The sequence below is a fragment of the Ostrea edulis genome, chromosome 3 (genome assembly GCF_947568905.1).
Source record: "Ostrea edulis chromosome 3, xbOstEdul1.1, whole genome shotgun sequence".
Lineage (NCBI taxonomy): Eukaryota > Metazoa > Mollusca > Bivalvia > Ostreida > Ostreidae > Ostrea > Ostrea edulis.
Window position 1 is genome coordinate 59,997,872 of NC_079166.1, and position 22,495 is coordinate 60,020,366.

General features: G+C 35.9%; 1 protein-coding gene across 2 annotated transcripts; it reads left to right on the forward strand.

Annotated features, from left to right (window-relative positions):
• The first annotated feature begins 455 nt into the window (after positions 1-455).
• On the forward strand, positions 456-21,417 carry LOC125675974 (solute carrier organic anion transporter family member 2B1-like). 2 transcript variants are annotated; one of them, XM_048913836.2, is made up of 11 exons: positions 456-545; positions 1,176-1,858; positions 7,129-7,215; positions 7,969-8,172; positions 9,205-9,369; positions 9,691-9,877; positions 13,371-13,521; positions 13,718-13,872; positions 16,269-16,333; positions 16,689-16,983; positions 17,117-21,417. In XM_048913836.2, the coding sequence occupies exons 2-11, from the start codon at positions 1,183-1,185 to the stop codon at positions 17,142-17,144; spliced, it is 2,013 nt and encodes a 670-aa protein (XP_048769793.1). In that variant the 5' UTR covers positions 456-545; positions 1,176-1,182; the 3' UTR covers positions 17,145-21,417. The 2 variants fall into 2 exon arrangements, with proteins under 2 accessions (XP_048769793.1, XP_056014355.1); XM_056158380.1 differs by lacking the exon at positions 7,969-8,172 and having other exon boundaries at positions 472-545.
• Positions 21,418-22,495: the final 1,078 nt, after the last annotated feature.

The window sequence follows — 22,495 nt, forward strand, 5'->3', positions numbered from 1 at the left end:
GTATTTCATTGCCAGAGTTATATCGTTTCAATAAGGTGTGAAATTCAAACGTAATCATCTAGGACAGATATAGTCCCCTATTGAATTTGAACTTAAAGGTCCAGATCAAATACGGAGATGGGTCATCGTCAAGCAGACACAAGGTTTGACACGGATATTTACCACTTTCACTAAATATTTAATAATCATCCTCGTTGTAACAGAATTTATAAGGGTATTAATTCGATCTATTGATGTTTGTTATATGATAAGCAATTTTCGAAGTACCTTTGCATGAATATGTTTTCTTTCTACGAAATTTCTCTGAACCATGTTGTCATTCTTTTACCTTAGCATTTAAAATATACGTACGATTTTTTTAAAAGCGACAAAACTTATTGTTCCTCATGCATTGACTGTCGATCATTCCCTAGTGCCAGAAATCTACATCTATTCTTATTCATAGTCATACCAATGCACACATTATGGACTGTACAATTTAATCACATGATATAACGAGCAACGAAACTTTCCCGACACATGTGGAGCATTGAACTATACTAGTGGTAAGTAAATCTAAATGACTCATATTTGATATGGATTATGTATATGAAGAAAAAAATAGAAAAAAAGTCTTCATCGGAGAAAAGTGTTTCCAACATTTTTTTTTTCTTAAAAAGGCGTTTTGATATACACTCATCATATTTTTTTAAAACTTGGATACCATATTCTTCTCTAAAATCAGACATTATCTTTTATCTTCCAGAAATTATTACATCATTGTTATTACTTTTCCAATTTTCATTACAATTTGCGATACTTGTATTTACACTTTATCACAAGTAGCAGCCTTATAAAGAACAAAATTTGTCCCAAAAATTCATCTTGGTCTTTGGCGAAGAAAAGATTGGTAACTTGCCAAGTCTGAAGCTGCAATAGTTGATCATGGAATGATTTCAAATTTATGACCTAATATACTTTTGGTAATGGTATTCCCACACCTTTTTATCGCGTCATAATTGCAGAAAAATGATTTTCTTTTGAAAAGGAGCTTGAATTTATTTTGGGTAGAGTGTGCATATTTCACATGAAAGCGTTCCTTGTTGAAGACGAGGCGTAACGAAAACGGAACCTATTGTTTGTCCGAGATTGTACATGTATGTTTGTACATGTAATTTCGTTTTTTCAACCCACAGTAAAAGAATGAAAAGCAACGGATTCCATCTTGAAGTTCGTGAGAAAAACACAGAATGTGGCATTGGAAGATTTAGACCAAGATTCCTACGGCATTTTGCGAACATCAATACCTTTGTAGGGGTATACAGTGCCATAAGCATGGTATCGCAGATTCTGACTATCTATGTCAATACGCAGGTACCTAATCTAGAGAGACAATTTGGGTTAAGTAGTACCCAAAGCGGTCTTGTGATGGGTTTTAATGACATAGGTTTTTTCGCGGTTGTCTTATTCGTTTCGGCAGCTGCGCGGTACGTTCACATTCCCCGGATGTTATTTGTTTGCATTTTGCTGTATGGATTTTCCGGGTTAATATGCAGTATTCCTCATTTTGTCGCAGTTTCTAGAGGCTTATTGCCTTCTCTCAACTTAAATTCCGCCTCCATGAATACAAGTACAGAAACCAGCACAATAACCCTTCTTTGTAAGCCCGAGTTGAATTTGACTGACAATGTTTGTGAAATTGATACGGACGACTCTAAGAATGTATTGGCAGCGCCGAGTTATTCCATCAAAGCTCTTGCACTATCGTTGATCGGGGTCGGAATGACGCTACAAGGCATTGGGAAAGCCCCAAGAGGTCCGTTCTACCTGGTGTACATCGATGACAACATTGAACGAAGGAAGACTGGATTCTACACAAGTATTTTGGGTTTCTTTCTTTTTGCGTTAGTTAATTGATACCGTATAGAAGATGCAATAAAGAAACAATGCATGTAAATTAAGAAATGGATAGAAACTAACGATCCCGAGAATTATTTCGTAAGTATCCAGGTTTGATTAGGTCCTTACATACCCCTTGTTTGTCGTAAGAGGCGACTACATATGGTGGTGTCTTTCATGAGATTGCAAAAAGTCCCGTTTCACAGCAGGTGTGGCAACATAACAATCCCTCCCTGTACAAAGTCGCAAGCACTGATCATAGGTTTTAATTTTGAAGTCATGATAGGTGAAGATAACGAACAGTGATCAATCTCACAACTCCCACAAGCAATATAAAATAGAGAGTTCGGCAAACACGGTCCCCTAGATATACCAGAGGTGGTATCGGGTACCTAGGAGTAGTAAGCATACCCTGTCGACCTCTTACCCCCGCCATAATCCTTATATCTTGATCATGTAAACGGAGTTATCCGTAGTTAAAATCAGTGTGCCAAGAACATCCTAACAATCGGTATGAAACACGTCAGACAGCATTTGACTCAATGATAGGTTGTAATAGCAAACTAGATGGTTAAGTCAGCTAAAAAGGAGCGCAATACAAAATAGAGAGTTGGGCAAACACGGACCCCTGGATATACCAGAGATGGGATCAGGTGAATAGGAGGAGTAAGCACATCCTTTCGACCGCCGTGAGCCCTATATCTTGATCAGGTAAACGGAGTTATCCGTAGTCAAAATCAGTGTGTAAAGAACGGTCTAACAATCGGTATGCAACACGCCAGACAACATTTGACCCAATGATAAGTTGTATTGACAAACTAGTTTGTTATAAGGACCATAGACTTTGCGAAATGCTGATTTTAAACAGAGTACTCGTATGTAGAATCAGAGTGGTATTGTACAAAGTAATATCTATAATTACTTATCACTAGATAATGCAGACCCTGAAGCGTGCTACTACACCTCCAAAGCGGTTCGTTTCGTTCCGTGCAAACAGTTCACCGTTCCGTACAAACCGTTCACCGTTCCGTGCAGACCGTTTAGCGTTTCGCGCAGACCGTTCACCGTTTCGTGCAAATCGTTTCATGCAAGAATCGTTCCGTGCAGGATCAAGCCACGCGCATAGAAACGTACAGATCGTTCAAACCACGCCCTTAGAAACGTACAGACCGTGCAAGTCATTTCGGCATGGGATGTAGGACAGGTAAACATTGTTGAGAATTAGACCAATTATTTCAAAATGTCTCTTAGACGGGTTTTCAATAGTGAAATTCTGCAAATAATCGAAAGAAAACAGTTTATTATAAAACCACCAGGTAGAGCAAAATCCGATATCATTTTCTCACCCTTGGTAGTTTCTAGCTAGTGCAGAGACATGTATATTTCTGCCCTCGTTATCTTTTTATTTATTTTTTCATTTATTTGTCTTGTTACATTTGTATGATCAAGTTTCTCTTTTTAAATAAATTTTTTTTTCATCAAAACCGTTTATCGGAACTGTCTGCACAGTGCAAAGACCGACCTGTGTATAACTTGTCTATTCTACGCAAATTCCAAGGTCCTTTTTACCACAATAGAGGTAAGCTAATCCATGTATTTGAAATTAACATTCGTACAGAAAGTGGGAAAATCGGCGGGGGCAACTGAAATATGACAAAAGAGGTGTTAATATATTTTGTCTCTCAAAAATGAATGCAGTTTTCTATAGGTTTAAAATTGAGGCAACAATCTACACTCTAAAAACAATGTTTAGGTTTGGAACACTTTTTAAACGTGTTTAGGTCTAAACGTGTTTAGGATTGTGCTTATATACTAAACGCGAAGTGTAATAAACATGTTCTACCCTAAACATGTTCAGACTGAAAACATGTTTAGCTATGCAAAAATACAGTATCTAAACACAAAATAACATGCTAAACACAATCCTAAACGTCTAAACACAATCCTAAACGTCTATGCGTTTAGGTTTTGAACATGATAAGCTTAGTAACATTGTTGACATTAGTTTTACAGTCTTCATGTAGAATATTCCTGTCTTCTGTAAATGAAATTCGAATTGCAGAAAAAATTGCATGTCAGAATTGCCATACTTCAAACTGCTATAGTGTACCAGGCCCCGATAGTGACCATAGTGTACATCATACGCCGTATTGCAAGTATACACTGTCGAGGTCGATATCCAAAATTGATCCTTTCCTGTTGGAAATGAGCAGAGTTTAGGAGTATCCAGAAAATTTTGATCTGGAATTCCATTTCAACTTGAACAGGTCTGGACACATACATATTGAATTTAAAAAAAATAGTGTAATTCATTGTCTCTGGTATTAGACGTGCCTTTAGTGTTAATTTAAACCAATGCATCACTCTTACTTTGCATTGGAACAAAATTCATTTAAATCTTGTGAAAGAGAACATCAGTTGCAATTGATTCCCCCCCCCCTTTCTTTAATTCAACATGTGACAGTGCCTGTTATGCGAAAACTAGCATATCAAAGACAAAAAAATTGTTGAAATTGTACTTGCGGGATGATATTTAACCATGTATAGTTTACTTCTTATATGTGCATAAGTGATTTTTAATGGTTTTGTCTTTAACATGTATCGCGGAAATGTCAACCGTGTTGTTTCGGCAATTAGAATATAGAAATAGAGTTATCGGACTTGCAATGTAATTTGAGAAGAACCGCGCAAACCCGCATTGTTCGATTTGAAACATCATGGATCCCATAGACACAGTTTGTAATACAAGAGATATTCTTGCTAGATTTTGCAATGTTATTCTCCTATAATAGAAGAGAAAGCTGCTATTTAAGACTCTTTAATGCTGTGGATTGAGTTTTAAATAGAAGGTTAGCAAATCATTTTGTAATCGAGACAAAGTCAAAACCTAAATACAAGGAGAACTAAACATGTTCAAAACCTAAACACAAAAGAGGTAAACGTGTTCAAAACCTAAACACAATAAGGGTAAACATGTTCAAAACATAAAAAGGGTTAAACATGTTCTACACCTAAACATAAAAAGAATTAAACATGTTCAAAACCTAAACACAATTAGTTAGACATATTCCAAACCTAAACACAAAGAGATTTAAACATGTTCCAAACCTAAACACATTGGGTTGAACATGTTCAAAACCTAAACGTAAAAAGTATTAAACATGTTTAAAACCTAAACACAAAAAGTGTTAAACATGTTTAGATTTAGAACGCGTTCAAAACTGCACGCAAGAAATGTGTTTAACTTTGTGTTTAGGATCTAAACACCAGTTTTAGAGTGTAATTAAAATTGGATGTTAGATCCGCTCGCATATCTGTTGATCATTACTGTATTTAGTCATTATTTCTTTAATCTATTCATTGATATGATTTATTTCTCAATCTATTTCAATCATATTTTGATTGTTTCCTTTTTCTTTTGTATTTTCCCTTCTTATCCAAGGTGACAGGTTCTTATCGACTGGCTAATTCTATGTCTAGATACATCCCTCCTCCCGCCTGAGAATATGTTCCAGTCTTACGAGAATTTTTAAAATCATATTATCTGTTGTCATACACGTATGTAAAAATGTATAGGTTTATTCAAGATCTGTGTTTGAAAAGAGGCCTGGAAATACAAGTATTTTAACGGCAGTCAAATTGAATGTACAAAATTAGCGATACAGACGCGACTTTTTCAATGCATTACATATCGTAATGAATAAATAAAATTGAATAATAAATACTCCATAACGATACAATTTATACATCTTTTTCCTTTATTTCCGAAGTTAAAAATTATTCATTTCCTTTTATTCCAGCGTGTTCGTAAGTCATTAAACTATTCCTTGTTTAAATTAACCCCAGGATGAAACAAATAATGCCGGAGGGGATCAAAGCGTGCAGGTCATACCTAGCGTTTCGTGCAGACCATTCACAACTCTCTCCCCGCCCAAAAATATTTCAATATTTCCTGACGAGAAATTTCTTTAAATCATTTTATCTGTTTTCATTCACGTACACATGTATATAAATGTATAGGTTTATTCAACATCTGTCTTTTGGGAAGAGGCCTGGAATATACAAATTGCAAATGTATTTTAACGACACTCAGAATGAATGTACGAAAATAGCGAAACAGATCATTTCATATTCAGTTTCAATGAATTTAATAGAGCAATGAATCAATAAAATTTGATTAATCAATATCCCATTACAATGTAATTTTTGAATATTTTTCTTTTATTTTCGAAATTAAAAAAAGAATTCATTTGTTTTCATTCTAACGTGTTCATAATGTTTTGAACTAATAAACAAAAAATGAAATTTACCACGTCGTACATGAGCAATCATTTTAAAATGAATCATTATCATTTCTTTTGCAACCTTTTTTAATATCTAGAATACTGCAATTTTATTGAAACCATTTGAACCAAAGAAAGCGTGCAGACCACGCCTACCGTCTCGTGCAGACCGTTCACAATGCGTGCAAGACACGCCTACAAAGTGGTCAGCATTTCGTGCAAACTATTCACCGTTCCGTGCAAATCATTCAGCGTTTCGTGCAAACCATTCACTGTTCCGGGCAAGAATCGTTTCGTACAGTTCAGTGCAGGTGGTGTAGTAGTACTCTTCCGGGCCTGTAATATTTCCTTTTTTCTCATTTTGGTTAAAGAAGCAACTGTCTATGCTGTCAAAAAGTATAGTTTTTAACTTATCGTGAGGAATATTAGTGTAAAGTGTTGAAAAGTAATATGTTAATTTGAAAAAAAGTCTTGTGATTTCAAATATTCTGAAAGTTCTTTAGATATTTTCTTAGAATACACATTTGATTTACACAAATTGTTGGCACATGGGACAGAATACGTTTGAAGTTTCTCCTTCACAACTGTTAATATTTTCGTAAGGGGCAAAGATAGGGGCTTGACGTAACATTTACCGGTATTGGATCCAGCAATGTATCACTGTTCGTTATCTTCACCTTTTTATCATTGCTTGGAGCCAAAACATATTCTTCGTGTAACATATATATTTGTATTATCACTTCTGGTTTACTAAACATAGAATGATGATGAATGGAAAGACTTTCCTAATGATTCATTTTGGCTTTAATAGCTATTTATTCTGTCGACTTTGTTCTTGCAATCGAAAAAAAAAATATAAAGCTGACAAAAAGGTTTTACAATATGGTAACAAGTTACCAGGTATACATTGTCTCAAGTTCCCTAATGCACTTTATGGTAATGACATCTTTGTTTCGTTGATTATTAGGTATTGCAATTGCGACATCTATTTTCGGTCCGGCATTAGCATTTGGAGTCGGGGGATATTTCAGCAAGATCTATGTGACTCTAGAAGGTAATTTATTTCAAAACAAATACAGCATCAATCTTAGTCCTGGTGCGTAAAGCAGTTAAGGATGTCACTACGAAAAATGCTTACCATTTGTGACTTGAATACTCTAATATCATCCCCAAAAACGTGTTGCATTTCTTTTTGTATAGTTCATGAGTTCCCCGTTGTTAGGCAAATGTATGATTATTTATTCACCAATATATTACATAAGTATGTCTGTGTTCAAATTAAAACTCGTGAATAGATGTTCATAACTTAAGAGCTTAAAAATCAAGTTTCAAACACCATAAACGCACGGCTGACTTAAATGTTATAGTAACATATCTATCATAACTTTAACACCGTTTTATGTTTTCGTGGAAAACTGTATTAAATGCGAATGCCTTTATTTAGAGATTGACACCGTAGATTTCACAGACCAGCATAACTTTATATTACAGCTTCAAAGCACATGTATGCAATTCATATAATTTGCGTATTCGTCGATTCATTTACATTATGACGTCACAATAAATATCATGAGGTGGACACTTAGTGGGGTAATACGGAAATATATGGGTTCCTTTGGGAAAACAAACGGTGAATGAGGAGTAAGCGTTGAGAATCTGATATTGTGAAAATGTCTGATTCTCTGTTTTACAGATGTTGATATGAACCCACAGGATCGGCATTGTTTAATGTCTGATTCTGTTTTACAGATGTTGATATGAACCCATAGGACCGGCATTGTTCAATGTTTTATTCTGTGTTTTACAGATGTTGATATGAACCCACGTGACCCGCGCTGGATCGGAGCGTGGTGGCTGGGCTTTGTAGTTTTTGGGACTATCTCCATCTTTCTTTCCTCGGCTCTCGCTTTCTTTCCTAGACAGCTGAAAATGTCCGCGAAGGACATCGCTAAGGGCAAAGTACAAGAAAGAACAATTGTAGAAGAATGCTCATTTTCGGAAAAAATTAAAAGTAAACAAAGTGTACATCTGAAGACACCAGTTACCATTTAACATCATTTTTTGTTTTCTCTCATGGAGATGAAATATGTATTTTATATGTTATTCTAGTAGTGTTAGTAAAATATTTTAGTGTTACAGAAGCATTTTTGAGAACCCTAGTTTGCACGTCACAAAACCAGACTGTTTGAATAGGGTAGTATTGTTTTACCTATCTTCAAAATGTTTATTGATTCATTGAATAGAGTAAATGGTACATAGAATTTGAAAATGCTAACATTTTATTTATTATCGCGGAGCATCGCGAGAATCACTACTATAACTTTATATTGCTGAAAAACGCGTCAAAACTCTGTACATTATTAACAGTTCAGGGATCCGGGTTAGAATAGGTCCTCGGTACCCCCTTGCTTGTCGTGAGAGGCTCAGAAAGTCACAGCATGTGAGGTACGATAGTGGTCCCTCCCTGCTCAGCGTCCTTAAGTGCCGAGGATAGGCCTATATTTTGCAGCCCTTTTCCGGCAATGATGACGTCTCCATATGAGTGAAAAATTATTGAATGGGACATTAAACAATATGCAACCAATCAAATCAACAGTCCACTCAATAATTCATGTTTTTACATCATTCTGACCTTCATCCGGATTTTTGGCAAAACAACAAAGCATTGCGTTGATAGGCATGAGACAGTATACGATCATGGGGAAGTGAAAATGTATAACGAACATTAATTAATCTGTTAATTATCATAAAGAATACAAACTGACGAGTAATGCAGTCAAGGATCCCTGGACACACCTGAGGTGGAATCAGGTGCCTAGGAGGAGTAAGCATTCCCTGTCAACCGTTCATGCACACCTGGGGCCCTATATATCGATCTGTTAACCTAGAGTAACCCGCAGTCAATATTAGTGCCACGGAGTTCTTTCGGTTTTGTGTTTGTTTTTCTTTTTATTTTACCTTATTGTTTCACGCTGTTTTATTCAACTAATTGAATTTGTTTGGTTCCTTTGTTCTTGTGTACATGTATGTCGTCTTCATTCAGGGAGTTTGACATCGTACAGCAGAATATTGCGGAATCCGGCGTATCTACTTACCAACGCTATGTCAGTTTTTAACATAATGTCAGTTGGAGGATGGTTTGGCTTTTCATCAAAATTCCTGATGACACATTTCAACATCCCTCTTTCTTTGGCCAACTACATATTGGGTAAAGAGGTCATTTTATGTACAATGTTTCATGAACAGCTTGCTCTTCTCGGTCTGAGAAGTGCATTAGAAACAAATTAATGAATACATCAAATGTAAAATAAAACGAAAGAAACGATACAAATATATCTTGTTACAGCATTCGTGACATAAATATGATTTATTTTACTAGTTTTATTGCACTGACATTTATTGGCTGGGTAAGTATCTGTAAAATATTGATCAGAATGGAAAGATGAAGATAATGAACAGTGATCAATCTCATCACTCTGATAAAAAGTACAAACCATTGTTAAATACATTTTTTGAATTCTTATTCCAGCTTGTGCTAATATAGGAGCGATTGCTACTGGATCTTTTTTGGGAGGACTCCTCACAAGGAAAATAACAATGACTCCAAGAAATACTTATAGGATGATAGCATTTTTCTACGTCATCAGTATGACTTTCCTTGGTCTTGCAATGTTAATGAGTTGTCCTCAACCGACAGTTGTTGGTCCGAAACTGGCGTGAGTACATATTTAAAAGTAGTTATATTCTTAGCTCAGTTAGTGACAAAGTCACTTTATGAATATCATTACATCTGTCTGTCTTGATTTGTCCAATTTCTGCTATTGAATTGAAAACCATTATCTCATGTCATGACATATATTGATACGTTGAATGGAATAGCAGTCGTTTTCTCGAAAGACCTTAGTACCTACATAACCTCCATAAAGACTGGTATGATACCACAGGTGAACACTGTTAACAGTGTAGCTAATAACAGTGTACACTAAATAACAAAAACATTTTCAAAGTACTGACATATCACAATATAAACCAATTACGAATGTAGATGCATTTAAATCATTGTTGTCAGGCAATAATCCATGTCGTTACGTTCCCCATTCCTAACAATCACATACATACAGTCATCTATTATTTATTCAAAACAAACAATTCCTCCTCGAGTTCCTGATAATTTTTGCTATCTTTCCCAACATTATGTCTGATGCTCTCTGCACTCGGAATAATGTTGAATACAGTCCATTTCTAAATATGTAAAACACCGCCAATGTCACTCCCCAGATATTTCTCAGTTTATTATTTACCCTTTTTACGTGTTTGGAGTTCTTATTTTTGTCATTATGATTCTGTTATGCATGGGAAATCAGTCTTCAGATCCCAGCAGCTAAATACATCAAATTCATATGAAAGAAATCAACATCATCAAAACACGACCATTCCTCACGATAAATTAAATACTAGATATTTTGACATTATAGACAGATTGATTGATTGGTTGTATATTGTTTAACTTCCTTCTCGGGAATATTTCTTTTATGTGGAGACGCCACAATTGTCGGTAAAGGGCTCCGAAATCCAGGCCTATGCTCGGAGCTTACGGCCTTTTTGGCACGAGGCTTTTTATCGTAACACACCTGCTGTGAAATGGGGTCTTAGTTTTTGTGGTCTTAGCTCCACTTAATCGCCTTTTACGAAAAGCAAGGGGCACTGAGGACATCTTCTAACCCGGATCCCCAGTCAATAAAAAATAACGTTGTGAAATACCACTCTGATTCTACTGGAGTTCCTTATTGACAATTTTTTCGCATTCTTTGGTGATTAGGGCTCCTAACAGTGTAATGGAATCCCCATGGGTACGAATTGTGCTCTTATTTAGCTGAACTGTTTTTGTATTCTTATGAGGCAGAATTTATTCTTACCGATTGTCAGCACGTTCTTGACACATTGATTTTGACTACCGATAACTCCGTTTACCTGATCAAGATATAGGGCTTACAGCGGGTCGACAGGGGATGCTTACGTCTCCTAGGAACCTGATCCCACCTATGTCCAGAGGTCCGCGTTTGCCCAATTCTCTATTTTGTATTGCTTATAGAAGTAATAAGATTGATCACTGTTCCTTATCTTCACTTTTCATGCAAAAGCTTCTACATGAGAAGAAGAAAAAATATCTAGCAGTGGCCTTCAACTAGACATTTAGATATATTGACGACGTTGTTTTAATTATCATCAACAATCATTTTCATGTATATGTCAATTCGATAGTGAACTCGAAACAGAAGATGGTACAGAATATTCTATCTCTCTCTATTTTGTACTTAAATATTTAATTGCATATAAATGTTAACGGCAAACTAATAACGCAACTTAACAAACAGGATGATTTCAGTTTCTCCATCGTTAACTTCCCATATTCATATAACAATATTCATTTATCACCTGCATATGACATATGGTGTTTTATCATATACTCGGTAATGATTATGCAGATTCTGCACTGCATCACAATAGCTGATATCAACGACCGGTCCGAAAACCAATATCACATATCAGACCGGTGTGCAAAAATGTATATCAAGCCGGAAATACGTATTCGATCGTAACAATCAACGTATCAATGTTTTACCATGGTAAATCGCTGTATCAATGTTTAAACCATAGTTAATGTATTAGAGTAATTCAATATACCAAAGGTTTTTTTTACTAGGGTAGGCCTAAATCATTGTATCAAGGTTTTTCCGTAGAAAAGTAATGTGTCAAATATTCCTTGATCTGCCTTTAAAATGCAAAAAAAAAAAAAAAAAAAATCGCATGTGATAACAAGCGTATTATTTTATAAAATCAGCTTTCGAACTCCGCATCAAATAAAAAACCCATCAAAAATACTATCCCATTCGTATGAAACATTTAAGCAATGAAAAGTGCATTATATGATAAATAGAATATTACATACCAAAATCCATATCATATGTCATGCAAGGTAAAGATAACGAACATTGATCACTTTCATAACTCCTATGAGTAATACAAAATAGATAGTTGGGCAAACACGGACCCCTGGACACACCAGAGGTGGGATCAGGCCCCGTATCAACTCTATGGCCTCCGGCCCTCAGGCTGATATAGGGTCCCTCGGGCTGATATGACATATGATATGGATTTTAGCATGTAATATTGTCTATATATCGCCCAACTGATTCGATACGCAAGAGTTTGTTCTGCCTATGTTCACTGGGGTTTTTTTTAAATCGAGGCAGGCTACTGACAAACAAGTTGGTGTTACAAGGATTTCAACAGTCTCGTTTGAAGTCAGTATTTCGGAAATGTTATGGTCGGTATAAAGATCTACATGTAGCTTGCCAATACAACCTGTCATTCGGTCAAATGCTCTCTGCCATTTCCATACCAAACTGGTAGGCCGTTCTTTGCGTATGTTAAGGCAGGTCATACTACGATCTATGCACGTAAATTGTATAATCTCTCAACTCTAAAATTGAAAACTATTTTGGGTATTTACTTAAGAACATTTTGTGTCATAGCATGACTAATATGCACTTCCAAATAACGTTATGATATGGCTGCTATAAATAGATCACGAACATGCCTGAATAGAAAATGAAAAAGTAACACATTACCCCAGGATTTTAACATTGATCTAACTGGCAATAATGATGGTAAAACATCATTTAAATACATAGGAATACTTTTCATATATATAAAAATGAGCTTATAATTTATTTCAACGAAATATTTTAAGCAAATATGTATATCACTGCGAAATGCTGTTATTTAATTCATTTAACATTCCCATTATGAGTAACTCTTACAATAAAGGATTGAACTAGATGAAACAAATACGTGAATTGTTCATTTACAAAATATAAAATCGTTTGATTCTTCCATTTCATAAAAAGTTTCATTTCATGAGGAAATCCCCATATCAAATAATAGTGAAGAATACATGTGTAATTGCTTAGAAAAGTATTCCAATATTTTATTTTTTCCATTACTTGAAGCAAATTATTGAAAATTTTCTTTCCATCTTCACCTTTCATGCTAGTACATATGTAATACCATAACTTGTGTATCCATACGGCTTCATTACAAACCGAGCCTAGCACTTTTCGGTACTATCAGTACTTTGATTTTCTGTATTGCAGAGATACCATAGGTAAAAGTGACTTTATAAGAAATACATCTCTCTTATAACAGTGTTCCTGGCTACATTGATGTGACCTCACAGAATTGCTCACTTGATTGCTCTTGTCGAGATGAGGATTTTTACCCGATTTGCGGTTCCAATAAGGTTAATTACCATTCTCCGTGTTTTGCTGGGTGCCAGGAATTGCTGAGAAATGGTCGTGTAAGTATAAGTTTAGACTTGTGCTTTGTGCCAGAGGTGATTATTAAATCATTATTGATAGCATTACAATATACATTAACATCATTATGACTATCTTAATGTAAGTGCAAACTATTTTCTGAGGTAAAGTGAGCTATTAAAAGGCTGATGGAAACGTGTCACAGAGGAATTAAAACCAGGGTAATTGTATCTGCAGATATTCACTAATTGTTCATGTATACCTGATGGTCGGGCGAATGCAGGGTTGTGTGAAAACGTCTGTCCCAACCTCACACCATGGGTCATTTTCATCTTTCTGTCAAGCATAACAGCATCAATGAAAATAACACCTACTCTCATTGCCATCATAAGGTAATCCAATTGGATCAACATTTGTTAGATATTTCAAACTCTTTAAGATTTGGATCATTGGTATTTACAAATAGCCCTTATTCTCTTCTGTTGAATGTCTGTTTATATCGTAAATGTTTTATAATACAACTAAACATGCCATGTCTTATGGTCTAACTTAGTTGAGAATGCAAAGTACACTAGGATATAGGGATTCTTGTCAAAACCAAAAATGCAAAAATCATTAAGTTCAATAAGTTTGAAAGAATTTAAGCCATGACCTCTGTAGTTAGTTTTGAGATATGAGTTAAACTTTCATGCAAGTTAATGAATATATTTATATTTCAACTCGACATTTAGATATATCGACAATGTTTTATCCATTAACAATAATCATTTCTATCCATATCTCGATTCGATATATCCATGTGAACTCGAAATAAATGATAACACTTAGTCTTTTACATTTACTTCGTATTTAGATATTTTATTGAACATAGATGTTAACGGGAAAATAACAACTCAACTTTATGACAAACAGGATAACTTAAGCTTCCCCATCGTCAACTTCCCATATTTATGTAGCAATATTCCATTACCACCTGCATATGGTGTTTCGATATCTGAACTGATTTGATATACAAGAGCTTGTTCTGTGTATGATCAGTTTTTAAATCGGGACAGGTTATTGACAACAAATTAGTTGAGTTTACAAAGTTTTATCAGTATCATCTAAAGCCAACATTTCGCATATTATATGCTAATTATAACGATCTAGTTTGCTAATTCAACCTATCATTGGGTCAAATGATGTCTGACGTGTGTCATACCGATTGTTAGGCCGTTCTTGACACACTGATTTTGACTATATCTTGACCAGGTAAACGGAGTAATCCGTAGTCAAAATAAATGCGCCAAGAACGGTCTAACAATCGGTATAGAACAAGTAAGACAGCATTTGACCTAATGATAGGTTGTATTGGCAAACTAGATCGTTATAACGACCATAGACTTAGCGAAATGCTGACTTTAAATGAGACTGTTGAAACCCCTGCGCCATCAACTTGTTTACTAGATATGAATTATGGTCGTTATACATTGAAGAATTTAATTCTTAGTGTATCCTTAATTATTGCTTCTGATTGGTCAAATTTCAATTGAGGAACGCAAGTTATTTTTGTATAACCTGGTTTGGTATGGGGACACATCTCCTTGACAACCAGATGTCGGAATTATTTTTGTATCTCTCTAAATTGACATCGCGGCACTGTTTTCAGCCTTCTATGTAATAGAAAGTCAACGTGTACAATGATATACTTCGGTTTGATACACATGTTGTTTTCTGGTTCTCAATATTTGCATCTACTCACAAGTACACAAATCACTGTTGTAAAACATCTTTATCTGCATGTATGGTCGAATAGATTAAAACAAAGTTATTATATTCGAATTAATGATTTGCCAAGTAAGCAGTACCCTGTTCATTTTGAAATACATTTCTCACTGGAAAAAAAGGGGGGTTTCATTGCTTGATCCGTCTTTCAACAAAGCTAACACAAATTCATACGTCACATTTTATCACATGACGTCAGAAACATTGAAATGTGGATCGGGATTTCTTACTTGTTTACATATTTTCTTGTGTCGAATTTACTATTAGCGACAACGTTGCATACAAGGGTAAGTTTTCATGTAATATAAGTTTTCACAGAGTTAAAAGCCGCAAATTAATGCATTTTCTGATATTTAAAAATTTATTTTGGGTACTCCAAAACAATGCAATTTCCCGTATTTTCTCAATCTGTCGGAGATGAGCGACTTCAAAGTCGATCTCTATCTCTAAAGGGCAGCGAAATACGCATTGCATGCATAGTCTACACATATTTTCTATCATAACAAACTTCACCTTCGATACAATATTTCGATAAATAGGCTAGGCTCCGTAGAACTATGATTAAAAATGGCGACCTTCACAGACTTCGTCGTTGTTGCTAAGTGAATCATTGCGCGGCTGAGTTGAATTGTATTTTTCCGAGTTTATGTACATTTTGATAAACGAAGGTTAGCATATTTGTCTCTTGCATTAAATTATAAGGAATGACTTTAATTCTGGGGCGAATTATACGAGTTTAACCTGGTTTAGGTCAGTTTACGCTTTTTTATAATCCGCTTCGCTTCGCGGATTATAAAGCCTAAACTGACCCAAACCAGGTTATACTCGTATAACTTGCCCCATAATTAAAGTCATTCCTTAAATACAATAAGAGAAAGGCGAGCTTTTGCTCCGTGGATCAGTGGTTGTTTTGTAGAATTTTACGATGAATTTTGCAATACCGTGTTTGTTTTAAGATGAACATTTCAATGTTCAAAATTATTTCTAATTAGCATTTACATTGATGTTATTGATATTTGGGCAGGTCTGTTGAAGACAAAGACAAAGCGTCTGCACTAGGACTTAATAGCTGTCTAGCAGCCGGACTGGGTAAACTCTAGTCTACTATAAATAGCATTAATGTCACTCGTTTTGTATATTTCTGGCAAATAAGACATCACCCATACTACAATGTAAATCTTACATTCCCATATTCTCTCTCTCTCTCTCTCTCTCTCTCTCTCTCTCTCTCTCTCTCTCTCTCTCTCTCTCTCTCTCTCTCTCTTTGGTTTTCATATTCTCTTCTTTAAAAAATCACCAGACCTTCACCTTTACAATTCTTATTTGCTTCCTTGTTTGGCATTGTTGACCATAACATGTTCTGTTTCATTATATAATGCTAATGGGATGAGCTTGCACGAAAGAAGTCGAAATAAACACATTCCTTTAAATTTGCTTTTCACAGGCTGGGCTTTGTCGCCAATAATTTTTGGCAAAATGCTGGATGGCACGTGTTATATATGGCAGTTTCCTTGTTCATCATCCGGGGCGTGCGAATTGTATGACCTCCGCCTGTTCCGCCTGTCAATCCATGGTCTCTCTCTTGCCATTAGATGTCTACCATTACTTTGCTTATTATGTTTGATGATAATAACTAGAAAGTGGGAGGATTGGAAATTTTCCAATAAAAACCAACTCTTAAAGAAGGAATCGGACATGGAATATACGAAAGTTCCATCTGAAGATGTCAAAACCCATAGGTATGTATCCTGTGTTTTCGCTCTTAGCTTCTTGCGCCTATTTATAAATACTAGCACGTCATAATCTTTCATTGTCATACTGAAATACCATTAAACTACGATTTTGATGTATTGTGAGGTTGTTTTTTTCCAGCGAACAACAGAATACAGTTGATGATTGACTTTGTAGAAGACTTGAGAAAAAATGAGAAATTAAGGAAGTTAACAATAGCTGCTGTCCAAACATGTAATATAATCATTACCGAAACTTATCCGTTTAAATGATATTTCGATTCAAATTCTAAAAGGCGTTTGGAAAGGACTACATTTTGTATTAGAAGGTTTCTTAAATCAAAAAGATGTCATGCTGCACAAATTACAGTTTCGATTGTATTCAATGTATCGTCAATATTTATGCATGTAAATGTATATTTCAATTTTGTAGTTTAAGATACAAGTAGTAGAGATTTGGAACAAATTATAATGTTGGCAGTTAAATGGATACGATAACATACTGTATATGTAGCTCGGTAACAAGCACTATGACCCCAGTGTTTCTTTTTAATGTCATGAGTATCCGTCTTGTGGAAATCGAAACAATGACAAAATTATAAAATTCATGTGTGAACCTCGTGAACTCTAATTTCTTATCTAGAGCAGAGGAAACATTCGCCACCTGATGTATCTGTTCCCTCAACTTACATCAGACAAGTTTATTCATGGGGTGATTTTTATGCACGTCAAACATTTATAGAAATACTAGTAATCCCTCAATCCTCTAATGACTTCTGTATCATTGTTTGCTTTTCCTTTGATGACAGCTATTTATATTTTCCTGATGCACCGCAGATTTCTGTGGTGCATCTGTGATAGATCACACCTTTTTAAAATGAAGAATAGCAAGAAATAAAGAAAATTGTATTTATTATTAACAAATTCATGTCCTTACATAAAGTTTAATGAACACAACATTTACTGTATTGTCAATTTCAGGAACGCCTCTTGTTAACACACTATAGGACACCGGATTCACATTTTTATCCCTGAGATTTTCAGACTCACTCATTCTGACCGCAGTAGTTTCACATTTTCATTTTTCATGTTTGGCGGATTCATAACTTCTGAAACACGCTTTTGCAATGCTGAATTAGATCGCTTGTTTTTCTGACTGCCGTTTCTGACCTGTGACCTGTTTGAGACATTATTTCCTGCCCGTCAATTCCATCTTGATATAACTGAGTGGCACAGGCCCTCTTGCCCGAGTGGTTCCTGAAGTTTCCGTACAGTCCCGCTTTACCTTTGATTTCCTTCATCAACCCCTTTGATTTGTTGACTCCCAGTACTTGTTCACCATATTGCACACAGAAAATACCGGACACAGCTACGGGCCGGCGGTAAAAAGGTCCCTCGTTACCAAGAACGTCAAGATAGGTATGATAGATATTTTAGATGACCTGCCCGTAAATCGAATACATTTTCCTTGCTCATCTTGTCCGATTTCAAACTGGGAACACTCTAGATTTTTGTGTTCGTCAAAGGCCTTCAGACCGAATAGCTTACAGTTGTAAAAGAAAACTATGTATTGTAAAGCTTGAGAAGAGTGCGACCCGAATATTCCTTGAGTCCAGTTTTTTTTACTCCTCATTTTCCGGCAATATTAGATCAACTTATCGCACTTTGGTCCCTAAGCCTTTTGATAACAGTCCATTCATGCGCGTGTCTAAAACTTGGCGGAAAACGGCAATTCGGTGGTCATGTTCATCAAAATATTTCATATTGTGAACGTTTTCCTCTCGCAAGTGACGCAGTAATCCACACACAATAAAGTAAAGGGTTCACTGCCGTCCTGTTTACGTACCTCCAAAACAAAGCGTTGTAACCAGAAAATCAGCATTTCTGCGTTCATTTCCTTCAGGCAAGGTACATTCACTCGCGATGCGCGCCATTTATTGAACATTTCAACATACCATTCCGTATTTCGCCGAGTATTGGGATTTGTATTGAGAGTCAATCAGCTGCTGCAAATCATCATCTTTCACAGCTTCGATGCTGTGACACATCCAAGAGTTTCTATTTTCATGTCACCATCCATTTGTTCTAGTGAATTCCCCCGCGAGAAAATCCCCAAGTCAAAATTTATAGTCTCAAAGTCCATATGTGTAGGATCTTCCCCGAGACACCTATCGACAGGAAATGTTGAGGTTTCCTAACTGACCTAAGGAATTGTCCACCATAATTTCGGTTTCCACTGTGTCTAACAATTGTGATAGCATAAAATCGCAACCGTAATCCATAACGTTCAGACGTGAATGGGCGAGGGGGAGAGTTCAAGAAATGCAACGCTTTGTACTTTTCGAATCACGTGCTCTTTTTTCGTTGGTCTTGTATAATATTACATGATGAAATTTTGATAGATCATAGGTAACTCGGTGCATGATAATATAGTTTAATCACTTGCTTTTAACGTTAAATTCTGTGAGATCATGGGTAACTCAGTATCTGAGAACAATGATACAAAACATATAGAGTAACTTTTAACTCGTGCATCTTCAGATATTAGCCTCGGGGGACAAACCCTCTCGTTTGATATCTGAAGATACACACGTTAACAGGTATTCTATATATTACGTATCTAAAGTTGATTTTCCACGTGTAACGCCTTTTTTTTCCGTGGATGAGAAAACTTCGTAAAAATCAGAAAGCGACAACATATCCATTCCTATTGGTAAAACACGTGCTAAATGTTAATTCAGACAAATAATGCAGTGTAAAGGAACAAAATATCTCAGAAGTCATGATCCATGAGTACCCGGCATCCGACATCTGTGTTTACAGAGTATGTATAAATATTGCAACAAAGTTATGTTTGCCAGAATACAGTAAATTGAAAAAATAGACATTGCACATTGAATAATTACTACATATTTATGTCGTCAAAATACAGTGTACATGTATATACCATATTGCAACATACTGTACATGTTCGTATGTTTGCGGGAATCAAATTTCGGTGATTTTGGCAATGTCAAGAAAGTGCTAATGTATGACCCTCTGTAATGTGAAAACAAATATTAGACTATTAAGTACATATATATGTACATGTTTTTCGGACATTACCTTATAAATGGAGGGCCCCTGTCGCGGCAGGTGCTGACACGCTAAAGGACGCTCATTGATATGACCTTGAGCGCTAAGACGTGGGTCAAAATTATTTGGTACTTCATCTACAATATGTTAGTAGTAAATTCCCGACGGGACGTAAAGCAAACAACTATGTTTGAATAATGATGATGATGAATTAAGTCCTAATTAGATTGATTGAATATATTGTTTTACGTCCCTCTCGAGAATATTTCACTCATATGGAGACGTCACCACTGCCAGTGAAGGGTTTGCAAAATTTAGGCCTATGCTCGGTGCTTATGGCCATTGAGAAGGGAGGGATCTTTATTGTGCCACACCTGCTGCGACACAGGACCTCAGTTTTTTGCGGTCTCATCCGAAGGACCGCCCCCATTTAGTCGCCTCTTACACAAGCAGGGGGTACTGGGGACCTATTTTAACCCGGATCCCCATGGGATACGTCCTAATCAGAAAAAAATAACTCATCCCTCTCCATCTCATTCCAGTACACCCCGCCCTCCATAACCTCCAACTGATTCCGGTATAACCCATCTGAATTCCTAATCAGAAAAAAGACAATCTTTGAAAAATATATCTTGTGTATGTAGTCTTGTCTGTATCATAACAAAAATTGCAATGTATTAAATAGATAATCGATTTCTGAAATATGGGGGAAGGATAACGAATGAATGGACATTGGCAGAATAACTGGAAACAAAAACAACAGTATAAGATGCTGATCAAGAGTGTACGAACTCTTCACCGTGAGGTTGTTTATAGCTTGTTTGCAAGGTCATGAGGTTGAAAGTGATTTTGGTCAGAGGAAACATATAACCAATCGGGGTATAAGAAATCAGTGACTAGAGGTCAAGCATTTATATATATTATTTACGAGAAACAAGAAATTTAAGATTATGCAAAAACTTAGAAGTTGAGTATGCAAGGCTAAATTACAGATTTTTCAAGAAAATCATCGTACTGGTTTTGATTTTAAATTAAAAGCCACTGTTAATATTTCTGGATTTTAAGATATAACAAATATGGTAAGGAATGTTGGAGGGTGTACGAGGGTATAAATGCGAGGAACGGAGACCGATTTCTTCAGTAGCTGATACAGAATTTTGTCTCTTCCCTTTCATTTGTACAGGTAAGATATTAAGTATACTTTCGCATTTCTGAAATAACTTTACAATTTTCCAGATGGCTTCGTTAATTTTTGTGTGAACTTTTATAATAATGTTTGTAATTATTATTGCATCTTGTGTAATATTGATTGTAATCAATAAATATCATGATGATATATTTCTTTAATAAAAGAGTAGCTGATACAGATCTTTGTCTCTGCCCTTTCATTTGGGTTGGACGAAATAGGGCTACTCCGTTCAGCCTGACAACACAAAGATCCCGAGGTTTACTGATACTTAGCCAGTATTTGCATATCACGCTTTGCGCCATAGCTGACTTGGAAATACTTCTTCCCCAATTTTGTTATATGAGTTATTACGAAGTTCAAGTCGAGGGCCTCCGTGCCCAAGTGGTTAGAGCATCGTGCTCAAAATCACACGGCCTCTCACCTTTGGCCGGCGCGGGTTCGAATCCGGCTCGCGCCGATAAGTGAGAAAGTTTCCCAGTTTACTTTCGGAAGGTCGGTGGTCTCTTCCCAGGTACATTGTATCTGGGTTGTCTCTTCCACCAATAAAAAACTGGACTCCACCAGATAACTGAAAAATTGTTGAGTGTGGCGGAAAACAACAAAACGAAAACAAACGAAGTTCAAGTCAGTTACAGGGTGAAATTTGATATGATATCTGTAACTAACGCAGCTGATCACTTTCCACAACAATGTGTGTTGATCGTGACATCATCAGTTTCAGGAATTAATCATGTTTTATCAATTATATAATTATTATATTGATTATATAATCAATAAAACCATCCATGAACTAGTACGAGTGAGGGAAATCCCACCGAGGGACAATATTCGCCGTCCAGGACGAGCTTTCGCTAAGTATCAGGCAAAGGTGGAATTTCCCTATCCCACTCAGGTAAATAATGATGGATTATGATAATTTTTACACACTTTACCTACTGTTTACCACATAAATTCAAGAGCTTTGGGGAAAATCGAAATTATCAAAATCCTCATTTGAACTTCAATGGAAAAATATTTAGACAGGTAAAAAGAGCGTATCGGAATATGGTTTACAATGTAAGTATAACCTTGAAAAACCGAGGTTGTCCCCCAGAAAGCTATATCAAATTGAAATTAAAAGAAAACAGTACAAAATAGTTTACTTCACTGCGTGTCAAGAAATAAATCTGATCATTCTTTCTTTAAGGCAGGATCAAATGGGGAAATGGACGAAAAACGTTTACAACAATGCGTTAGATTCATTTCTTATCATTTAAT